Source organism: Thalassophryne amazonica, chromosome 15 (assembly GCF_902500255.1).
Source record: "Thalassophryne amazonica chromosome 15, fThaAma1.1, whole genome shotgun sequence".
Lineage (NCBI taxonomy): Eukaryota > Metazoa > Chordata > Actinopteri > Batrachoidiformes > Batrachoididae > Thalassophryne > Thalassophryne amazonica.
The window spans coordinates 43,269,760-43,294,334 of record NC_047117.1 but is presented as its reverse complement, the minus strand read 5'-3'; the positions used below and the strand labels follow the sequence as shown (position 1 = coordinate 43,294,334).

Sequence of the window (24,575 nt, the reverse complement as noted above, 5' to 3'; positions counted from 1 at the left end):
AAAACTAGGCCACGGGGAAAAAAAAACAACAAAACATGAAAGTTTTTGGCACCGGCCAAAGGCCCCCGCAAAAAATTGAAATCTCATATGCATTCTTGTGCATTTTTTGGTCTATTTACCCACCAAAAAAAAAAATAAAATAAAATCAATGTTTTATTGGGTCAGGTAAATTTGTCCACCCCAGGATCATCAGGATATCATTACGATACAAGTTACAAGTTGTGTGAACAGACTATTTTCGCATATTGGCAAGATGACAAAACTACAATACACAGTCTGTCACATGGATTAGAATACGGTGTTATTGGAGACTGCAGTCTTGTTTGAGGGCGGGCGCTAAAGGGGTAAAATATGATGCATATGATGTAATTTCTCTACATCCAGAGGACCAACCACGGCATTATTAATGGGTTTTACAGCAACTTACATGCAAACAAAGTGAAAATGCAAAGAAAAAGTGACGATACGCTGGGAAAGTGGACATGTGTTGCGGTTTGTTTATGATCTGGAGCACAAATGTGTCGAGGCAGTTTTGCAGGCGAGACAACGGAGCTACTCTGGTTAGCTGTGTAGGCTAACGCTTAATGGCACGACTTCTCCCACTCGCTTTGTCTTTTCTTCTCCACTGAGAACCAAAAAAAAAAAAAAAAAAAAAACCACACTTTTCACGACCGCTTCGGTGATTGATGCCGAAAAACAAAACAGTACACCATTTATCCATGTGAAGTTATGCTGTGTATATACTGCGCAACAGAGTAGACGTCCTCATAAGTGGTTAAATCCTGTGATGTCACGCAGGGTTCAAACGAGACTGCGGTGCCCTGTTACTATTTGATAGACCACATACTCACATTGGACTGTTACTGTTCTATCTCTATATTTATTCAATCAATCAATTTTTTTATATAGCGCCAAATCACAACAAACAGTTGCCCCAAGGCGCCCCACATTGTAAGGCAAGGCCACACAACAACTATGTAAAACCCCAACGGTCAAAACGACCCCCTGTGAGCAAGCACTTGGCTACAGTGGGAAGGAAAAACTCCCTCTCAACAGGAAGAGACCTCCAGCAGAACCAGGCTCAGGGAGGGGAAGTCTTCTGCTGGGACTGGTTGGGGCTGAGGGAGAGAACCAGGAAAAAGACATGCTGTGGAGGGGAGCAGAGATCGATCACTAATGATTAAATGCAGAGTGGTGCATACAGAGCAAAAAGAGAAAGAAACAGTGCATCATGGGAACCCCCCCAGCAGTCTACGTCTATAGCAGCATAACTAAGGGATGGTTCAGGGTCACCTGATCCAGCCCTAACTATAAGCTTTAGCAAAAAGGAAAGTTTTAAGCCTAATCTTAAAAGTAGAGAGGGCGTCTGTCTCCCTGATCTGAATTGGGAGCTGGTTCCACAGGAGAGGAGCCTGAAAGCTGAAGGCTCTGCCTCCCATTCTACTCTTACAAACCCTAGGAACTACAAGTAAGCCTGCAGTCTGAGAGCGAAGCGCTCTATTGGGGTGATATGGTACTACGAGGTCCCTAAGATAAGATGGGACCTGATTATTCAAAACCTTATAAGTAAGAAGAAGAATTTTAAATTCTATTCTAGAATTAACAGGAAGCCAATGAAGAGAGGCCAATATGGGTGAGATATGCTCTCTCCTTCTAGTCCCCGTCAGTACTCTAGCTGCAGCATTTTGAATTAACTGAAGGCTTTTTAGGGAACTTTTAGGACAACCTGATAATAATGAATTACAATAGTCCAGCCTAGAGGAAATAAATGCATGATTTAGTTTTTCAGCATCACTCTGAGACAAGACCTTTCTGATTTTAGAGATATTGCGTAAATGCAAAAAAGCAGTCCAACATATTTGTTTAATATGCGCTTTAAATGACATATCCTGATCAAAAATGACTCCAAGACTTCTCACAGTATTACTAGAGGTCAGGGTAATGCCATCCAGAGTAAGGATCTGGTTAGACACCATGTTTCTAAGATTTGTGGGGCCAAGTACAATAACTTCAGTTTTATCTGAGTTTAAAAGCAGGAAATTAGAGGTCATCCATGTCTTTATGTCTGTAAGACAATCCTGCAGTTTAGCTAATTGGTGTGTGTCCTCTGGCTTCATGGATAGATAAAGCTGGGTATCATCTGCGTAACAATGAAAATTTAAGCAATACCGTCTAATAATACTGCCTAAGGGAAGCATGTATAAAGTGAATAAAATTGGTCCTAGCACAGAACCTTGTGGAACTCCATAATTAACTTTAGTCTGTGAAGAAGATTCCCCATTTACATGAACAAATTGTAATCTATTAGACAAATATGATTCAAACCACCGCAGCGCAGTGCCTTTAATACCTATGGCATGCTCTAATCTCTGTAATAAAATTTTATGGTCAACAGTATCAAAAGCAGCACTGAGGTCTAACAGAACAAGCACAGAGATGAGTCCACTGTCCGAGGCCATAAGAGGATCATTTGTAACCTTCACTAACGCTGTTTCTGTACTATGATGAATTCTAAAACCTGACTGAAACTCTTCAAATAGACCATTCCTCTGCAGATGATCAGTTAGCTGTTTTACAACTACCCTTTCAAGAATTTTTGAGAGAAAAGGAAGGTTGGAGATTGGCCTATAATTAGCTAAGATAGCTGGGTCAAGAGATGGCTTTTTAAGTAATGGTTTAATTACTGCCACCTTAAAAGCCTGTGGTACATAGCCAACAAACAAAGATAGATTGATCATATTTAAGATCGAAGCATTAAATAATGGTAGGGCTTCCTTGAGCAGCCTGGTAGGGATGGGGTCTAATAAACATGTTGATGGTTTGGATGAAGTAACTAATGAAAATAACTCAGACAGAACAATCGGAGAGAAAGAGTCTAACCAAATACCGGCATCACTGAAAGCAGCCAAAGATAACGATACGTCTTTGGGATGGTTATGAGTAATTTTTTCTCTAATAGTTAAAATTTTGTTAGCAAAGAAAGTCATGAAGTCATTACTAGTTAAAGTTAATGGAATACTCAGCTCAATAGAGCTCTGACTCTGTCAGCCTGGCTACAGTGCTGAAAAGAAACCTGGGGTTGTTCTTATTTTCTTCAATTAGTGATGAGTAGAAAGATGTCCTAGCTTTACGGAGGGCTTTTTTATAGAGCAACAAACTCTTTTTCCAGGCTAAGTGAAGATCTTCTAAATTAGTGAGACGCCATTTCCTCTCCAACTTACGGGTTATCTGCTTTAAGCTACGAGTTTGTGAGTTATACCACGGAGTCAGGCACTTCTGATTTAAAGCTCTCTTTTTTAGAGGAGCTACAGCATCCAAAGTTGTCTTCAATGAGGATGTAAAACTATTGACGAGATACTCTATCTCACTTACAGAGTTTAGGTAGCTACTCTGCACTGTGTTGGTATATGGCATTAGAGAACATAAAGAAGTATCGGTTCAGGACGTGAAAATGTGAGACTTAATATCCACTGTGATGTTTCAACAGACTTTTCCAAACAATTTTACAAATACAAACATCATGAAGACAGATCACAGACTGATGTGGGCAAAGAAAACAAAAATAACTCTTCTTTTGAGTTCATTGGTGGTTTGCAAACCAACACAGTGCATTACCGCCACCAACTGTTTGGGTGTGGAGCATGAATGGATTCTGACGTATGCTATCAAAAATAACCCATAAATGTTCACCACGTAAATAAAAACCCGGATTTCCATGAATTTCCGGAAAACTTCCCTCACTGGATTTTATGCTGATGTATTTTTTAATTTCCTATTTATTGATAGTGGCGTTTTTCCTCTGACTTTTTTTAATTTGATGTTTTCTATTTGTTTTCTCTGCTAATGAAGTTCGAGGAGGTTATGTTCTTGCCCCTGTTTGTTTGTGAAGAGCCTGGAGCCCACTATTTTTCCTATGTTGTTGTGAAATTTTTATTTAAGATTCACATGCTGATAGGCAAGACATGATTCAATTTTGAAGGTAATAGGTTAAAGGTCAGGAGAAATCTGGGAAAACTGGAAAAATCCTGATGTTTATCTTTGAACAAATTTTCAAAAATTCATAATTCTGTCAAAGATCAAATTTCTTTCATATTTGAGATTGCTATGTGGGATGGTATCCTTTATCGACCGATAATGTTCGATCCGGATCTGATCCAGATTGCAGATTTTGTGGCCATTTAAATTCAACATAGAAAATCCCATTTAATGTTTATTTACATTATATCTTAAGGTGCAGACTGACACTCACTATCACCTGACAATGTTTGATCTGGCTCTGAACTGGATTTTGCATTTTGTGGACATTTGAATTTAATACTGAAAAGCCATTTGGCATTATATCTCAATCAAAATTGCCTCAATCACTCATTTGTGACAATCAGGTGCAAAATGACACTCTTAATGAATAGACTAAGTTTGAGCCACATCTGATCCGTATTGCGGATTTAGCAGGTACTTGATATTAACATTGAAAAGCCCTTTTGATATATATTTTGCATCATACTTTAGATTATGAAAAGCAACTTCAAACAAGAATTTGACCTTAAAAGGTTTTCCAAGGTAAAAATTTGTTGAATTGGAAAATGTGTTGGTGGAGGTTTGTGTTCAAAAAGTGCAGTACTCTAGCTTTTACTGTTGTTCTGTGGAAATCTGCAACTTACATATGTGGGAAGAAAAACAAAACATATGTACTCATACATTTACATGCTCTGGCAGAATTTCTTTTTTTTTTTTTTTTTGGCCATTTATCAGAGAATATTAATGAACTTTTTTCACTCATGGTTAGTGAAGCCATTTATTGTCAAACAACTGGTTACTTTTTTTTTTTTTTTTAAATCATAATGATAACAAAAACTAACCAAATGACCCTGATCAAAAGTTTGCATACCCTGGTGATTCTTGCCTGAGAGCATGCACATAATTTGACACAAATGGGTTTGAATCCTCACCTGTGATCTGTTTGCTTGTAATAAGTGTGTGTGTCAGTGAGTTTCTGGGCTCCTGACAGACCCTTGCATCTTTCATCCAGTACTGCACTGACGTTTTGGTTTCCGAGTCACAGGGAAAGCAAAAGAATTGTCAAAGCAAAGGTATCGGCAGATACTCAAAATCAGATGACTCGGAATCGGATCGGGGCAAAAAAAAACCTGATCGGGACATCCCTAATAAAAAGATATTCAAGGGACTGAGAATGCCAATCAGCTGTGTTCAAACTGTAATTATGAAGTGGGCAATGAAGGATTCTGTTGGACCCAAACCATGGTCAGGTAGACCAATAAAAATCTCAGCAACAACTGCCAGAAAAACTGATTGGGATGCAAAAGAAAAACCCACAAATAACTTCAGCTGGAATACAGGACTCTGAAAAAAGTGGTGTGGCTGTTTCAAGATGCACAATAAGCAGGCATGTGAAGAAAAATGGGCTGCATGATCAAGTCGCCAGAAGAAAGCCATTACTACGCAATTGCCGCGAAGTATCCTGCATACAATACGCTTAACAGCACAGAGAACAAGGTCATTTGGAGTGATGAGACCAAAATTTAATTTTTTTGGCCACAATCATAAAACTTACATTTGGACAGAAGTTAACAAGGTCAATGATGAAAGGTACATTTAAAGCCATGCAGGTTAGGTGAATTGGAAACTTTATAATTGTCCAGATCTCCCATGCAAAAGAGATCTTGATCTCAAATAAATGGACTGCATTTATAAATTGACTGCATTTATATAGCGCTTTTCCATCTGCATCATACGCTCAAAGTGCTTTACAATTATGCCTCACATTCACCCCGATGTCAGGGTGCTGCCATACAAGGCGCTCACTACACACCGGGAGCAATAGGGGATTAAAGGCCTTGCCCAAGGGCCCTTAGTGATTTTCCAGTCAGGCGGGGATTTGAACCCATGATCTTCTGGTCTCAAGCTCAACACCTTAACCACTAGACCATCACCTCCCCCTCAGTGGGACTAACCTGGTTAAATAAAGGGTAAAGTAAAAATTAAACACCACTGCTACTGTGAACCATAGAGGTGGCTCGCTGATGTTTTGGGGATGTGTGAGCTATTAAGGCACAGGAAACGTGGCCAAAATTAATGGCAGGATGAATGCAGCATGTTATCAGAAAATGCTGGGGGAAAATTTGCACTCATCAGCCTGGTAAGCTAGGCATGGGACATACTTGGATGCTCCAACATGACAAAGATCCAAAACACAAGGCCAAATCAACCTGTTATTGGCTAGAGCAGAGTAAAGTGAAGGTTCTGGAGTGGCCATCTCAGTCTCCTAACTTCAATATCATGGAGCCACTCTGGGAGATCTCAAACCTCCCAGGAATTTACAGGAACTGGAGGCTTTTTTCCAAATAGAATGGGCAGCTTTACCATAAGAGAAAATAAAGAGCCTCATCCACAACTACCACAAAAGACTCCAAGCTGCCATTGACATTAAAGGGGGCAACACACGGTATTAAAAACAAGAGTATGGAAACTTTTGATCAATGTCATTTGGTCAGTTGAGATTTAAAGAGCAAACAGTGGTTTGACAATAAATGGCTTCATACGACAACTAACTATGAGTGAACAAAACGTTTTGTGTTATCATTCATATTCTCTGACAAATGGCCAAGAAAACAACATTCTGCCAGAGTATGTAAACTTATGAACACAAGTCTATTGATGACAAAGGAAAAGTGAGAGTACAAAATGGAGAACGTGGGACATGAAGGGACAGCACAGGAACTCTTGAGTCAGTGAATTAAGCAACAGCCTTCTATAAGCTGCAAGAAGACAAAATCACTAATGTACGTTACACATTACATGTGTGAGAATGTTGTGTAGACACCCATACTTGTCTCTGGAAATGTGCACGTGCACACACACACACAAACATGGAAACAAGCTTTTACCTGCTTTGCTGTTAACCAGCTGGAGGATGAGAGGACGACGGGTGACAATTCCAGAACCTCGTGGCAAAAAGTCCCTGAGAGAGAAACAGATGACAACTTCAGCAACACACAGACAAAACCTGACAAATGTGTTCAACCAGATAAACGCAACAGAGGATAAAGAACTGAGTGCATGATCATTAAATCTATTACATCATCATCGGCTAGATGAGGCTTTAATGAACAAAAGAGAGAAAAAACAATGTAAAATGTATTTGTAGTGTGTTTATTTACATTGTGCAGCATGTTTCTGAGCAAGTGTATTATTGATGCAAGGCAAAGCTTGCCTTACAGCCAATCCATTATGAATAGTGCAAAAGGAAAGAAGTGTCTCTAATTAAACACACACTCAGAATGGAAACTCCTCTTCAATAGAACTGTGATCAATTCCAGGTCATTAACTACAAATCTCTCCCAGCCATGAGACTATGTGCCCGTGTCTGTCCTGCTATTTGTATATTTTCCAGGCCAACAGCAGCAAAGACTGAGCTGTAAGGTAAGAGAGCGCCACCCCCCCCACTGACATAGCACTCAGGATGTTACACAACAGTGATTCCCGTCCACTTTCCTCTCCCCATGAATACTGAGTTTTCTAACAATGAAATAATAAAGTCAACAATAAAGTCAATGAAATAATGTCAGTGAATCTAAAAATCATTCAGTACTTTTCATTTTCAATGCTACTAGTCTAACAGAAGGATTTTCATACAAGAAAATGAATCAAATCCAAGCTCAAGTCTCCCATGTGCCTTTAGCAGACTGTTACTTTTTTCCCTTTTCTTTTAAGAACATTCTACTGTGTCACTCACTGCACTATGAAGCTGTACGAGGTCTATTAGAAAAGTATCCGACCTTATTATTTTTTTCAAAAACCATATGGATTTGAATCACGTGTGATTGCGTCAGACAAGCTTGAACCCTCGTGCACATGCATGAGTTTTTCCACGCCTGTCGGTTTGCGTCATTCGCCTGTGAGCAGGCTTTGAGTGAGGAGTGGTCCACTCCCTCGGCGGATTTTCATCGTCAGGAAATGGCGGAATGATTTGGGCTTTTTTTCCATCAGAATTTTTTCAGAAACTGTTAGAGACTGGCAGCTGGAAACCATTCGAAAAATTTATCTGGCTTTCGGTGAAAGTTTTATGGGCTTCACAGAGAATAAGGACTGTTACTATAGCTTTAAGGACGGCTTGGCGCGCAGCGCTCTGTGCCACCATCGAGAGCCACAAACCACCGGATCATTCTAAACGGATGGCTCTGTGGAGCCGGACCGTCGTGTGCACTTTCTCTGGTTATCACAAGAGCTGGACATCAACCATTTTCCGGCAGATTTCACTTTTACCAAGAGATTTTGTCATGGAAAGCCAAGCGGAGGCTTCGCATGTCACGATGGATTCGCTACTGGAGCGAGACAAAACCACCTCCGTTTTGGTCTCACAGGACGGCTTTGAGATGGCATTCAGACAGGTGGTTTTTCCATCGAGTGATTATCCGAGAAATTGTGGCTGTGCCTGGACATGCCAGAACATGTCCTGTGAGGCTTCATCACGGCGTTGCTTTGCGCCATGCGGCACCGCCACGATGCACGGAATTCCTCCGCACGTCTGTCTCAATGTGCCGAAAAAGTGCTGATGTCCACATCTTTTCACAATTCCTGTGCTAGTCAGATGACGTCCCAGATAAAACACAGCGTCCAGTTTGGAAATGAATGGCACATTCCACTGTTACAGGAGTTTTGTCATGGAAAGAGGAGCGGAGGCTTCGTGCGTCACGGCGGTGCCGCATGGCGCACAGCAACACCGTGATGAAGCCTCACGGGACATGTTCTGGCATGTCCAGGCACATCCACAATTTCTCGGATAATCACTCGATGGAAAAACCACCGACAGCTGTCTGAACGCCATCTCAAAGCCGTCCTGTGAGACCAAAACAGAGGTGGTTTTGTCTCGTTCCAGTAGCGAATCCATCGTGACGCTCGAAGCCTCTGTTCGGCTTTCCATGACAAAATCTCTTGTTAAAAGTGAAATCTGCCGGAAAATGGTTGATGTCCAGCTCTTGTGATAACCAGAGAAATGGCACACGACGGTCCCGGCTCCACAGAGCCATCCGTTTAGAAATGATCCGGTGGTTTGTGGCTCTCGATGGTGGCATGGAGCGCGGCGCGTCGAGCGTCCTTAAAGCTGTCCTTAAAGCTGTAGTAACAGTCCTTATTCTCTGTGAAGCCCGTAAAATTTTCACCGAAAGCCAGATAAATTTTTCGAATGGTTTCCAGCTGCCATTTCCTGACAATGAAAATCCGCCGAGGGGGTGGACCACTCCTCACTCAAAGCCTGCTCACAGGCGACTGACGCAACCAACAGGCATGGAAAAACGCATGCGTACGAGGGTACAAGCTTGTCTGACGCAATCACACGTGATTCAAATCCATATGGTTTTTGAAAAAAATAATAAGGTTGGATACTTTTCTAATAGACCTCGTATAACTGCTGATGCAAGAGACAGAAGTTGCACTATGCACCGTTTTTCCAGTCACAACCACGGAAAACTGTAAGTCCTACAGGCTTGTGTCTGTGTCTTGGTGGCTTCACTCATTAGTGTCCTTCTGGCACAGTCACTCAGCTTTTGAGAACTGCCTACTCGAAACATATTTATCATACAATACTACACCCTCTGCATGTTTTAATGGTTTATGGAAATGAAGACAGTCACGCCGCCATCTCCTGACATCTCATGAAAACTGGCTGTAATATAAAAATAGTGATTTACTTTACATAACAAAATAAGTAAATAAATAATAACATCTGTTATTGATAATAATAACTAGCTGAGTTACCCGTTCTACGCACAGATAATAAAAGAATTTTAGCCTTGTCATTGTATATTTCATGTCATTTTAGTTAAGTTGTAGTAAGTTGCATTACATTGTGTGTATGTTGTCATCCTTCACTTTCATAGAGCAATTTGTGACATTCATGAGACTCAAGTGAATGATGATAAAAAGGTGATAGGATGTCATGTCATGTCATGGCAATGCTGTGGGCTATATATTGTTCTTTATGACATTTCATCCGTTTAGCACTTGGCGTTTTACAACCTAACGGCCCCTGCTTCTTGGGAGGTAAATCGACAGTCTGCCTGTTGTACACAGCAGGTACATTTTAAGTTAAAAAAATGCACACATTAACTCGCATGCAGTGCGCACTGGCCCGTTGGGATTCTAATTATATATACCCAAATATATGGTCAGAATTCTGGTTTTCTGATCCTCCAATCAACAAATATTAACTCCAGCAGCAGAAGAGGCAAAAAACAACCTGTTCTAAGTTACAGTAGTGAGGGCTCAAATATTTATCCTCTATTGGGTCACTGAAGTCACAGTGAGGCAAAGAAGGATGCAAAGAGTTGTTGGTTACTGGAGGTCAGTTGAGTTCAGGCAAGAATTGGGCTTGACATACTTCTTTGAGTATGTGAAAGTTGGTTCTGAGCATGACACTGCAAACACTGAGAAGAATGTTGCGATGTGTTCACATCTCAGTCCCTGACAGCTGTTATGGCCCAGTCACACGGCACACGATGATTCCCGAATGAAGGGAAAAAGTAAAATCACAATTTGTTGAGAAAAGGTGGATGACACAGGTCGTGCACATGCGTGAATCAAAGTCATTCTCGTGTCAGGGAGACTTGATGTTGACGACATGAGTTGGCAAGTTAAAAACTTGGTTTATGCAGTAGAGACATCAAACTGTTTCTTTGTTCCAGTCATATTGTTCTCCCTGAGGGACAACTCCAGGTATGTTATCACAATTTACTCAAAATGTTTTGATGGCAAACAAAGTACAAAAGCATGAGTATGTCCTACACAATATTTGATGTCCAAAGCTGGCAGGCTGTGTGTACAGTTGTATGTGTTGGACTGGTGGCTGAGTAAATGCTGCTATCATTTCACTACTTGCAACCAGGATTTATTATGTTTGAAGAATAAGGACAGTGGTTTAAAGAGGGGCTAGCTTAAAAATAAATCTTATTTAACTGATAAACCATACATTTCCCACCCTTCTTATGAGTTTTTTTTTTGGTTTTTGGTTTTTTGGTTTCTGATAATTACTCACCCACTCACTCACCTTCAACCACTTATCTGGGATCGGGTTGTGGGGACAAGAGCTCTAACAGGGGACCCCAGACTTCCCTTTCCCATGCCACATTGACCACTTCTGACTGGGGGATCCTGACGTGTTCCCAGGCCAGCGTGGAGATGTAATCTCTCCATCTAGTCCTGGGTCTTCCCCGGGGTGTCCTCCCAGATGGACATGCCTGGAACACCTCCCTAGGGAGGCGCCAGGGGGCATCCTTTCCAGATGCCTGAACCACCTTAGCTAGCTCCTTTCAATGCGAAGGAGCAGCTGCTCTACTCCGAGCTCCCCACAGATGACCAAGCTTCTCACCCTATCTCTCAAGGAGACACCAGACACCCTCCTAAGGAAGCCCATTACAGCTGCTTGTACCCGCAATCTAGTTCTTTCGGTCATGACCCAACCCCCATGACAATAGGTGAGAGTCGGAACGAAGATTGACCAGTAGATCGAGAGCTTCACCTTTTGTCTCACCTCCTTTTTCATCACAAAAGTACAGTAGAGCGAATGCAATACCGCCCCTGCTGCGCCAATTCTCTGGCCAACTGCATGCTCCATTATCCACTCACTCATGAACAAGACCCCGAGGTACCTGAACTCCTTCACTTGGGGCAAGACCGCATTCCCTACCCGGAGTAGGCAATCCATCGGTTTCCTGCTGAGAACCATGGCCTCGTATTTAGAGGCCATGGTTCTGATGGCCATGGCCATCAGATTTCTGATAATTAATAATTCAATAAAATAAAAAGTTATAAAGAACGCATCTGATTGGTCAGAAATTTTATGATGCGTCTGGGGACCAAGATCCTGTGTGTATTTGGCACTGTGGGAGACTGCTGCCTCTCCAATTTTACCTCTTTCTTAGCTATTTTTCTTATTCTTTCTCCCCTCCTGCTCTTCTCACAAAGACATTGTGTGCTTTCTACAAATTCCATGGATACTTTTAACTTTCTAATGCTACCAGGAGCAAGCTTTTTCACTTATTCAAGAGCAGAACTGGTGAAAACAGGGATGAGCCGGGATATGACACCTCATCCCAGATGTGATGGGGGCACTTGAGGGCTAAGGTTAACAAAATAATATATATATATATATAATATATAAAGCTGACCCATGTGTGTGTGTGTGTTCACTATGCACAGCCACAGTAATTAAGCTTTCAACACCAAACGGTATGGTGACTGGAAGCACCAAGGAGGAGGTCACTGGTTGAAAGCGCACATTCATGAACACACACACACACACACACACGGTCAGCCTTATATATTAGATCATGACACGCTCAGTGGAGCCCTAATTTTCACAGTTCACATGGTACTCAGGTCAGGTAGCAAGCATCACACTTTACTTACTACGTAGCAGTGGCTGGTGAGGGTGGACTTTAATTAGAATCTCATCAGGGCAGCACACCACATACGAGTTAAGGTGCGCATTTTTCTTTTTTTTTTCTTTTTTTTTTTTTACTTAAAATGTACCTGCTGTGTACAGCAGGCAGACTGTCGATTTACCTCCCAAGAAGCAAGGGGCATTAGGTTGTAAAACCCCAAGTGCTAAACGGATGAAATGTAATAAAGAACAATACATATCCCACAGCATTGCAGTGACATGACATGCTATCACCGTTTTATCATCATTCACTTGACTCTCATGAATGTCACAAATTGCTCTATGAAAATGAAGGATGACAATGTACAATATGCAATGCCATGGCTAAAATTCCTCTATTAACCGTGCGTAGAATGGGTAACTCTGCTAATATATACATACAACCCCAATTCCAATGAAGTTGGGATGCTGTGTGAAATGTAAATAAAAACAGAATACAATGATTTTCAAATCCTCTTCAAGCTATATTCAATTTTATACACCACAAAGACAAGATATTTAATGTTCAAACTGATAAACTTTACTGTTTTTGTGCAAATATTTGCTCATTTTGAAATGGATGCCTGCAACACATTTCAAAAAGCTGAGGCAGTGGCAACAAAAGACTGGAAAAGTTGATGAATGCTCAAAGAACACCTGTTTGGAACATTCCACAGGTGAACAGGTTAATTGGAAACAGGTGAGTGTCAGGATTGGGTATAAAAGGAGCATCTCCAAAAGGCTCAGCCGTTCACAAGCAAAGAAGTGGTGAGGATCACCACTTTGTCAATAGTCAATCAATTTATATAGCGCCAAATCACAACAAACAGTTGCCCCGAGGCGCTTTATATTGTAAAGCAAAGCCATACAATAATTACGGAGAAACCCCAATGGTCAAAACGACCCCCTGTGAGCAAGCACTTGGCGACAGTGGGAAGGAAAAACTCCCTATTAACAGGAAGAAACCTCCAGCAGAACCAGGCTCAAGGAGGGGCAGTCTTCTGCTGGGACTGGTTGGGGCTGAGGGAGAGAACCAGGAAAAAGACATGCTGTGGAGGGGAGCAGAGATCAATCACTAATGATTAAATGCAGAGTGGTGCATACAGAGCAAAAAGAGAAAGAAATACTCATTGCATCATGGGAACCCCCCAGCAGTCTAAGTCTATAGCAGCATAACTAAGGGATGGTTCAGGGTTTTAAGCCTAATCTTAAAAGTAGAGAGGGTGTCTGTCTCCCTGATCCGAATTTGGAGCTGGTTCCACAGGAGAGGAGCCTGAAAGCTGAAGGCTCTGCCTCCCATTCCAATCTTACAAACCCTAGGAACTACAAGTAAGCCTGCAGTCTGAGAGCGAAGCACTCTATTGGGGTGATATGCTACTATGAGGTCCCTAAGATAAGATGGGACCTGATTATTCAAAACCTTATAAGTAAGAAGAAGAATTTTAAATTCTATTCTAGAATTAACAGGAAGCCAATGAAGAGAGGCCAATATGGGTGAGATATGCTCTCTCCTTCTAGTCCCCGTTAGTACTCTAGCTGCAGCATTTTGAATTAACTGAAGGCTTTTCAGGGAACTTTTAGGACAACCTGATAATAATGAATTACAATAGTCCAGCCTAGAGGAAATAAATGCATGAATTAGTTTTTCAGCATCACTCTGAGACAAGACCTTTCTAATTTTAGAGATATTGCGTAAATGCAAAAAAGCAGTCCTACATATTTGTTTAATATGCGCTTTGAATGACATATCCTGATCAAAAATGACTCCAAGATTTCTCACAGTATTACTAGAGGTCAGGGTAATGCCATCCAGAGTAAGGATCTGGTTAGACACCATGTTTTTAAGATTTGTGGGGCCAAGTACAATAACTTCAGTTTTATCTGAGTTTAAAAGCAGGAAATTAGAGGTCATCCATGTCTTTATGTCTGTAAGACAATCCTGCAGTTTAGCTAATTAGTGTGGGTCCTCTGGCTTCATGGATAGATAAAGCTGGGTATCATCTGCGTAACAATGAAAATTTAAGCAATGCCGTCTAATAATACTGCCTAAGGGAAGCATGTATAAAGTGAATAAAATTGGTCCTAGCACAGAACCTTGTGGAACTCCATAATTAACCTTAGTCTGTGAAGAAGATTCCCCATTTACATGAACAAATTGTAATCTATTAGATAAATATGATTCAAACCACCGCAGCACAGTGCCTTTAATACCTATGGCATGCTCTAATCTCTGTAATAAAATTTTATGGTCAACAGTATCAAAAGCAGCACTGAGGTCTAACAGAACAAGCACAGAGATGAGTCCACTGTCTGAGGCCATAAGAAGATCATTTGTAACCTTCACTAATGCTGTTTCTGTACTATGATGAATTCTAAAACCTGACTGAAACTCTTCAAATAGACCATTCCTCTGCAGATGATCAGTTAGCTGTTTTACAACTACCCTTTCAAGAATTTTTGAGAGAAAAGGAAGGTTGGAGATTGGCCTATAATTAGCTAAGATAGCTGGGTCAAGTGATGGCTTTTTAAGTAATGGTTTAATTACTGCCACCTTAAAAGCCTGTGGTACATAGCCAACTAATAAAGATAGATTGATCATATTTAAGATCGAAGCATTAAATAATGGTAGGGCTTCCTTGAGCAGCCTGGTAGGAATGGGGTCTAATAGACATGTTGATGGTTTGGATGAAGTAACTAATGAAAATAACTCAGACAGAACAATCTGAGAGAAAGAGTCTAACCAAATACCGGCATCACTGAAAGCAGCCAAAGATAATGATACGTCTTTGGGATGGTTATGAGTAATTTTTTCTCTAATAGTTAAAATTTTATTAGCAAAGAAAGTCATGAAGTCATTACTAGTTAAAGTTAAAGGAATACTTGGCTCAATAGAGCTCTGACTACAGTGCTGAAAAGAAACCTGGGGTTGTTCTTATTTTCTTCAATTAGTGATGAGTAGTAAGATGTCCTAGCTTTACGGAGGGCTTTTTTAATAGAGCAACAGACTCTTTTTCCAGGCTAAGTGAAGATCTTCTAAATTAGTGAGACGCCATTTCCTCTCCAACTTACGGGTTATCTGCTTTAAGCTGCGAGTTTGTGAGTTTTACCACGGAGTCAGGCACTTCTGATTTAAAGCTCTCTTTTTCAGAGGAGCTACAGCATCCAAAGTTGTCTTCAATGAGGATGTAAAACTATTGACGAGATACTCTATCTCACTTACAGAGTTTAGGTAGCTACTCTGCACTGTGTTGGTATATGGCATTAGAGAACATAAAGAAGGAATCATATCCTTAAACCTAGTTACAGCGCTTTCTGAATGACTTCTAGTGTAATGAAACTTATTCCCCACTGCTGGGTAGTCCATCAGAGTAAATGTAAATGTTATTAAGAAATGATCAGACAGAAGGGAGTTTTCAGGGAATACTGTTAAGTATTCAATTTCCATACCATAAGTCAGAACAAGATCTAAGATATGATTAAAGTAGTGGGTGGACTCATTTACATTTTGAGCAAAGCCAATTGAGTCTAATAATAGATTAAATGCAGTGTTGAGGCTGTCATTCTCAGCATCTGTGTGGATGTTAAAATCGCCCACTATAATTACCTTATCTGAGCTAAGCACTAAGCACTTGCGCACTTGTGAACAACTGCATGAAAAAAAAAAACAGTCCAACAGTTTAAGAACAGTGTTTCTCAACGTTCAATTGCAAGGAATTTAGGGATTCCATCATCTACAGTCGATAATACAATCAGAAGATTCAGAGAATCTGGAGAACTTTCTGCACGCAAGCGGCAAGGCCGAAAACCAACAATGAATGCCTGTGACCATTAAAAACAGACATCATTGTGTAAAGGATCTTACCCCGTGGGCTCAAGAGCACCTCAGAAAACCACTGTCAGTTAACACAGTTTGTCGCTACATCTACAAGTGCAAGTTAAAACTCTATCATGCAAAGCGAAAGCCATAGATCAACAACATACATCAAAAACAATAAAGTTTATCATTCTGAACATTAAATATCTTGTCTTCATGGCGTATTCAATTGAATATAGGTTGAAGAGGATTTGTACATCGTTGTATTCTGTTTTTATTTACATTTTACACAACATCCTAACTATATATATATATACACATATATATACACACACACGCACACATATATATACACACACACGCACACACACACACACACACACATATATACACACACACACACACATATATATATATATATATATATATATATATACATATATACATACATACATACACACACACACCCACCCATCTTCAACTGCTTACTCCAATTAAGGGTATCCCAGCAGTCATAAGGTGTGGCGCGGGGTCACCCTGGACAGGACACCAGTCTATTGCAGGGCCACATATACTTAGCATGTATGTCTTTGGAAGGAGGAGGAAGCCAGAGCACCCAGAGGGAACCCATGCAAACACAGGGAGAACACGCAAACTCCACAAGGAAAGGTCCAGGCGGACGTGAGCTCATGACCTTCGTGATGTGAGGCCACAGCGCAAACCAATATGCCACTGTGCTGTCGCAATCTATGTATGATGCCTGAACGTGGAGTCTCTGTGTAGATCTATAACTGCTACAAATGTTTTGTTAAACCTCGAATTGAAAGTGAAAATCTACACTTCAGTTCCATCTTGACTGTTTCATTCCAACTCCATTGTGGTGGTGTCCCCATGCAAAACTACAAAAATTATGCCAGTGTCTAAATATTTATGTGCCAAAAAGACAGTCTGTTCCAGAATACAGATTCATACATTTGGGATGTAGCCAGGATATTTAATTATTGCTAAAATAGTGTGCTTTGTGCCATGGCCCTTCTAATTTTTTAACATTTTATTGCCTTTTGTTTTTTAAACAAACAATTGTGTGGGTGAAAAGAATTTGAAGATCATTAATGAACCACAGTTGGAGCTCTATACGTCAGCAGCAGGCTAATTAACAAACATGAGCGTGTCCTGTGAGGGGATCTGGTACCCAGTGTGTCATACACAGCTGGTGACATCACTGACGACCCCAGCACGGACACATCAATGCCCCTACTGTCTCACAAAGCCTCTGCTTCAGACGGCCAGACAAAGGCAACGGGGGAAAAAAGGAGACGTGGCTTTCTAATCAATGCTTGCTATCACTTAGGCAATAAATGAATGGAATCATTGTGAGTTAGACCACTTAGCTTTTCTACCAACTTTCACTTTATGCTGAAAACAACACAATCGACATCAGGCCTGCAGAGTTGAGGACACGGCCATGTCTTCTTCCTGTTGTGACTCAGGGACACAGGCACAGTTCACATTTTCTGGCCCCGCCCTTCAGACTGATTGGCCCCTCTCCAAATGTCAATGGCCACCTTCCAAAAGTTTGGTGCAAAATCTTCACCCCTTCACTATGGAGGCAGCGTGCACATGGGTTCATGCACTGGAAATGAACAAAACCACACAATGTGCACATTCAGGTCTTTATATGCTTTTAACTGTCTTTCCTTTTTGGATTCTGCTCACAAGCACTTGGTTTCAAGACATCTGATTAGGTCTGACTGTCTTCAAGGAGGACTTGTGACACAAATCAGGAGGTCACAGCACCACCAGCATGGTAAGATGGTGGTCCCATGACAAAGCTGTACGTTGGACTGAACAAAATTATAAAGGCAAAACTTCTGTTTTTGCTCCCATTTTTCATGAGTTGAACTGAAAGAACTAAAACATTTTCTACATACACAAAAGACCAATTTCTCTCAAATATTGTTCACAAATCTGTCTAAATCTGTGTTAGTGAGCACTTCTCCTTTGCCGAGATAATCCATCCCACCTCACAGGTGTGCCTTAGGCTGGCCCCAAAGAAAGGCCACTGAAAAGTTCAGTTTTGCTTTATTGGGAGGGGAGGTGTCAGAAAACCAGTCAGTATCTGGTGTGACCACCATTTGTCTCACACAGTGCAACACATCTCCTTCACATAAAGTTGATCAGCAGCTAGACACCATCGAATGTGAGTATTTGCCCACTCAAGTCGGTTAGGATGAAGAACTGCAGTCAGGTCGAGACCCCAATGAAGATGACAAGCATGCAGATGAGCTTCCCTGAGATGGTTTCTGACAGTTTGTGCAGAAATTCTTTGGTTCTACAAACTGACTGTAGCAGCAGCTGTCCGGGTGGCTGGTCTCAGATGATCTTGGAGGTGAACATGCTGGATGTGGAGGTCCTGGGCTGGTGTGGTTACATATAGTCTGCGGTTGTGAGACTGGTTGGTTGTACTGTCAAATTCTCTGAAATGCCTTTGGAGACGGCTTAAGGTAGAGAAATGAACATTCAATTCACAGCCAACAGCTCTGGTGGACATTCCTGCAGTCAGCATGCCAATTGCACGCTCCCTCAAAACTTGTGACATCTGTGGCATTGTGCTGTGTGATAAAACTGAACAATTCAGAGTGGCCTTTTATTGTGGCCAGCCTAAGGCACACCTGTGCAATAGTCATGCTATCTAATCAGCATCTTGATATGCCACACCTGTGAGGAGGGAATGATCATCTCTGCAAAGAAGTGCTCACTAACAGTTTTAGACAGATTTGTGAGGATTTAACAGAAACTGGTCTTTTGTGTATATAGAAAATGTTTTAGATCTTTGAATTCAGCTCATGAAAAATGGAAACAAAAACAAAAGTGCTGCATTTATATTTTTGTTTAGTGTAGATAGTGTACACACCCTTGGAATATAACATTTAAATTTCTTAATGACATTAAAATGGCATGGTGGTTGGATCTCACTGTGGTATTGTATCACTTCCTGTTCCGGAGCACAGCGGTGCTTTGCTGTATCTGTTAGCTGTTTAATCTGCGTAGTTAGATTGATCTAGTTAACTAGATAACGATTTATTTCACAGTGTAATCTTCACGTTCCTTAACTAAAGCACTCCCTCTGCTGAATCACCTCTAAATTATTTACACATTATCCACTTTGTGTGTTTTTAGGAATCTGCTAGCTTAGCGCAGCTACTAGCTCTTAGCCGCTTTAGCATGGCGGCTTATCCTGTCTCTCCCGCACTTCTCTGTTCTGGGTGTGAAATGTTTAGTTATTCCTGGGGCTCCTTTAGCAGTAATGGTACTTGTAATAAGTGTAGCTTTTCATAGCTTTGGAGGCCAGGCTGGGCGAATTGGAGACTCGGCTCCGCACCTTGGAAAATCCTACAGCTAGCCAGGCCGCTGTAGTCGGTGCGGACCAAGATAGCTTAGCCACCGTTAGCTCCCCTCCAGCAGATCCCGAGCAGCCGGGAAAGCAGGCCGACTGGGTGACTGTGAGGAGGAAGCGTAGTCCTAAACAGAAGCCCCCTGTACACCGCCAACCCGTTCATATCTCTAACCATTTTTCCCCACTCGGCAATACACCCGCCGAGGAACAAACTCTAGTTATTGGCGACTCTGTTTTGAGAAATGTGAAGTTAGTGACACCAGCAACCATAGTCAATTGTCTTCCGGGGGCCAGAGCAGGCGACACTGAAGGAAATTTGAAACTGCTGGCTAAGGCTAAGCGTAAATTCGGTAAGATTGTAATTCACGTCGGCAGTAATGACACCCGGTTACGCCAATCGGAGGTCACTAAAATTAATATTGAATCGGTGTGTAACTTTGCAAAAACAATGTCGGACTCTGTAGTTTTCTCTGGGCCCCTCCCGAATCGGACCGGGAGTGACATGTTTAGCCGCATGTTCTCCTTGAATTGCTGGTTGTCTGAGTGGTGTCCAAAAAATGAGGTGGGCTTCATAGATAATTGGCAAAGCTTCTGCGGAAAACCTGGTCTTGTTAGGAGAGACGGCATCCATCCCACTTTGGATGGAGCAGCTCTCATTTCTAGAAATCTGGCCAATTTTCTTAAATCCTCCAAACCGTGACTATCCAGGGTTGGGACCAGGAAGCAGAGTTATAGTCTTACACACCTCTCTGCAGCTTCTCTCCCCCTGCCATCTGCCCAATACCCCATCCCCGTAGAGACGGTACCTGCTCCCAGACCACCAATAACCAGCAAAAATCTATTTAAGCATAAAAATTCAAAAAGAAAAAATAATATAGCACCTTTAACTGCACCACAGACTAAAACAGTGGTCTATTAAACATTAGATCTCTCTCTTCTAAGTCCCTGTTAGTAAATGATATAATAATTGATAAACATATTGATTTATTCTGCCTTACAGAAACCTGGTTACAGCAGGAAAGTCAGCATTGGAAGTCCCAAAAAACAGTTTTATTTGTTGTTATCTATCGTCCACCTGGTCGTTACTGTGAGTTTCTCTGTGAATTTTCGGACCTTTTGTCTGACTTAGTGCTTAGCTCAGATAAGATAATTATAGTGGGCGATTTTAACATCCACACAGATGCTGAGAATGACAGCCTCAACACTGCATTTAATCTATTGTTAGACTCGACTGGCTTTGCTCAAAATGTAAATGAGTCCACCCACCACTTTAATCATACCTTAGATCTTGTTCTGACTTATGGTATGGAAATTGAAGACTTAACAGTATTCCCTGAAAACCCCCTTCTGTCTGATCATTTCTTAATAACATTTACATTTACTCTGATGGACTACCCAGCAGTGGGGAATAAGTTTCATTACAGTAGAAGTCTTTCAGAAAGCGCTGTAACTAGGTTTAAGGATATGATTCCTTCTTTATGTTCTCCAATGCCATATACCAACACAGGGCAGAATAGCTACCTAAACTCTGTGAGTGAGATAGATTATCTCGTCAATAGTTTTACATCTTCATTGAAGACAACTTTGGATGCTGTAGCTTCTCTGAAAAAGAGAGCTTTAAATCAGAAGTGCCTGACTCTGTGGTATAACTCACAAACTCGCAGCTTAAAGCAGATAACCCGTAAGTTGGAGAGGAAATGGCGTCTCACTAATTTAGAAGATCTTCACTTAGCCTGGAAAAAGAGTCTGTTGCTCTATAAAAAAGCCCTCCGTAAAGCTAGGACATCTTACTACTCATCACTAATTGAAGAAAATAAGAACAACCCCAGGTTTCTTTTCAGCACTGTAGCCAAGCTGACAAAGAGTCAGAGCTCTATTGAGCCGAGTATTCCATTAACTTTAACTAGTAATGACTTCATGACTTTCTTTGCTAATAAAATTTTAACTATTAGAGAAAAAATTACTCATAACCATCCCAAAGACGTATCGTTATCTTTGGCTGCTTTCAGTGATGCCGGTATTTGGTTAGACTCTTTCTCTCCGATTGTTCTGTCTGAGTTATTTTCATTAGTTACTTCATCCAAACCATCAACATGTTTATTAGACCCCATTCCTACCAGGCTGCTCAAGGAAGCCCTACCATTAATTAATGCTTCGATCTTAAATATGATCAATCTATCTTTATTAGTTGGCTATGTACCACAGGCTTTTAAGGTGGCAGTAATTAAACCATTACTTAAAAAGCCATCACTTGACCCAGCTATCTTAGCTAATTATAGGCCAATCTCCAACCTTCCTTTTCTCTCAAAAATTCTTGAAAGGGTAGTTGTAAAACAGCTAACTGATCATCTGCAGAGGAATGGTCTATTTGAAGAGTTTCAGTCAGGGTTTAGAATTCATCATAGTACAGAAACAGCATTAGTGAAGGTTACAAATGATCTTCTTATGGCCTCAGACAGTGGACTCATCTCTGTGCTTGTTGTGGTTTGAATCATATTTATCTAATAGATTACAATTTGTTCATGTAAATGGGGAATCGTCTTCACAGACTAAGGTTAATTATGGAGTTCCACAAGGTTCTGTGCTAGGACCAATTTTATTCACTTTATACATGCTTCCCTTAGGCAGTATTATTAGACAGCATTGCTTAAATTTTCATTGTTACGCAGATGATACCCAGCTTTATCTATCCATGAAGCCAGAGGACACACACCAATTAGCTAAACTGCAGGATTGTCTTACAGACATAAAGACATGGATGGCCTCTAATTTCCTGCGTTTAAACTCAGATAAAACTGAAGTTATTGTACTTGGCCCCACAAATCTTAGAAACATGGTGTCTAACCAGATCCTTACTCTGGATGGCATTACCCTGACCTCTAGTAATACTGTGAGAAATCTTGGAGTCATTTTTGATCAGGATATGTCATTCAATGCGCATATTAAACAAATATGTAGGACTGCTTTTTTGCATTTGTGCAATATCTCTAAAATTAGAAAGGTCTTGTCTCAGAGTGATGCTGAAAAACTAATTCATGCATTTATTTCCTCTAGGCTGGACTACTGTAATTCATTATTATCAGGTTGTCCTAAAGGTTCCCTGAAAAGCCTTCAGTTAATTCAAAATGCTGCAGCTAGAGTACTGACAGGGACTAGAAGGAGAGAGCATAGCTCACCCATATTGGCCTCTCTTCATTGGCTTCCTGTTAATTCTAGAATAGAATTTAAAATTCTTCTTCTTACTTATAAGGTTTTGAATAATCAGGTCCCATCTTATCTTAGGGACCTCATAGTACCATATCACCCCAATAGAGTGCTTCGCTCTCAGACTGCAGGCTTACTTGTAGTTCCTAGGGTTTGTAAGAGTAGAATGGGAGGCAGAGCCTTCAGCTTTCAGGCTCCTCTCCTGTGGAACCAGCTCCAAATTCGGATCAGGGAGACAGACACCCTCTCTACTTTTAAGATTAGGCTTAAAACTTTCCTTTTTGCTAAAGCTTATAGTTAGGGCTGGATCAGGTGACCCTGAACCATCCTTTAGTTATGCTGCTATAGACTTAGACTGCTGGGGGGTTCCCATGATGCAATGAGTATTTCTTTCTCTTTTTGCTCTGTATGCACCACTCTGCATTTAATCATTAGTGATTGATCTCTGCTCCCCTCCACAGCATGTCTTTTTCCTGGTTCTCTCCCTCAGCCCCAACCAGTCCCAGCAGAAGACTGCCCCTCCTTGAGCCTGGTTCTGCTGGAGGTTACTTCCTGTTAATAGGGAGTTTTTCCTTCCCACTGTCGCCAAGTGCTTGCTCACAGGGGGTCGTTTTGACCATTGGGGTTTCTCCGTAATTATTGTATGGCTTTGCTTTACAATATAAAGTGCCTCGGGGCAACTGTTTGTTGTGATTTGGCGCTATATAAATAAAACTGATTTGATTTGATTAAAACAAATACAATTCTGGCTTTACATTTTTTGTGATCCCCATTAACTCATGTGAAAAACAAATCATGATTGAAATTAAAGCAACGGGTCAAATAAGTATGGTACCTCTTCATATGGCACAACTAAATCATCACTTTTACAGCCAGTTTTCTTGACACAAGTGAGTGAGCGGATGAATACATGAACTTTTCCAAATCACTGAGTCAGTCTGAGGCTGTAATGTGGTGCAACAGACAAAAGCTGGAGTTTCTCCCATTGCAGCCACAGAAGCCTGGAACTCCTTCAGATTTGTCTGGGTGTCTTGGTGTCTTTCCTCACTAGCCTCCTTCTTGCATGGTCACTCAGTTTTTGAGAAATGGCTGCTCCAGAAAGATTTGCTGTACAGTCTGTACAGTATGACTGCTGGAAATTAATCCAAGACAACCTCAGTGACGTGAAAATGTAAATGTGAAAAAGTCTCAGAGTGTGTATGTAGACTTTCTATATCCACTATGTGCAGAAACTGACAGGTGTGCCCACTGCAACATTTGAGGTTTTGTCATGAGCACAGACTGTATATATACACTGGACAGAGCCTTTGTGACGCCCCCCACTGGCTTTCTATAGAGACCCGGTGTTGCAGCCCGAATGGTCCCCCCCTAAAAATCAGTCCACCTGCCTTCACTGCACATGCGTCAGTTCGGACCACAGCAGTTCGTCTGAGACTATCTTCACCAAAAGTGATTAAATAGATTAATTTGATTATTAATCATAGGATGATAAAGGTAAAACCTCTTAAATCATTCTAAAGTCAGTTTTAAGCAGAAACGAGGCCATTTTAAGCAGAAACTCTGCAAAACTCTGAGACGCTTTGAAATGACCGACACGCAGTGAACGCATCAGCTAGCAACTTGTGTAGCTGCAGCGCTCTGATCGCTTCCTTTGTCTTTTATGATGAAATAATGCTGAATTTATGTGAAAATGATTGTTGTACAAAAGCTTCAGATATTTGTCA

General features: G+C 41.1%; 1 protein-coding gene across 5 annotated transcripts in view; it reads right to left on the bottom strand.

Moving 5' to 3' along the window:
- LOC117525655 (dynamin-2-like) overlaps positions 1 to 24,575 on the bottom strand; it is a 138,618-nt gene that overhangs the window by 111,694 nt on the left and 2,349 nt on the right. For all 5 annotated transcript variants that reach the window (XM_034187569.1, XM_034187567.1, XM_034187566.1 and 2 more), the window contains exon 2: positions 6,906 to 6,979. In XM_034187569.1, the coding sequence (XP_034043460.1) occupies positions 6,906 to 6,979 (74 nt within the window). The remainder of the gene's footprint in view (positions 1 to 6,905; positions 6,980 to 24,575) is intronic.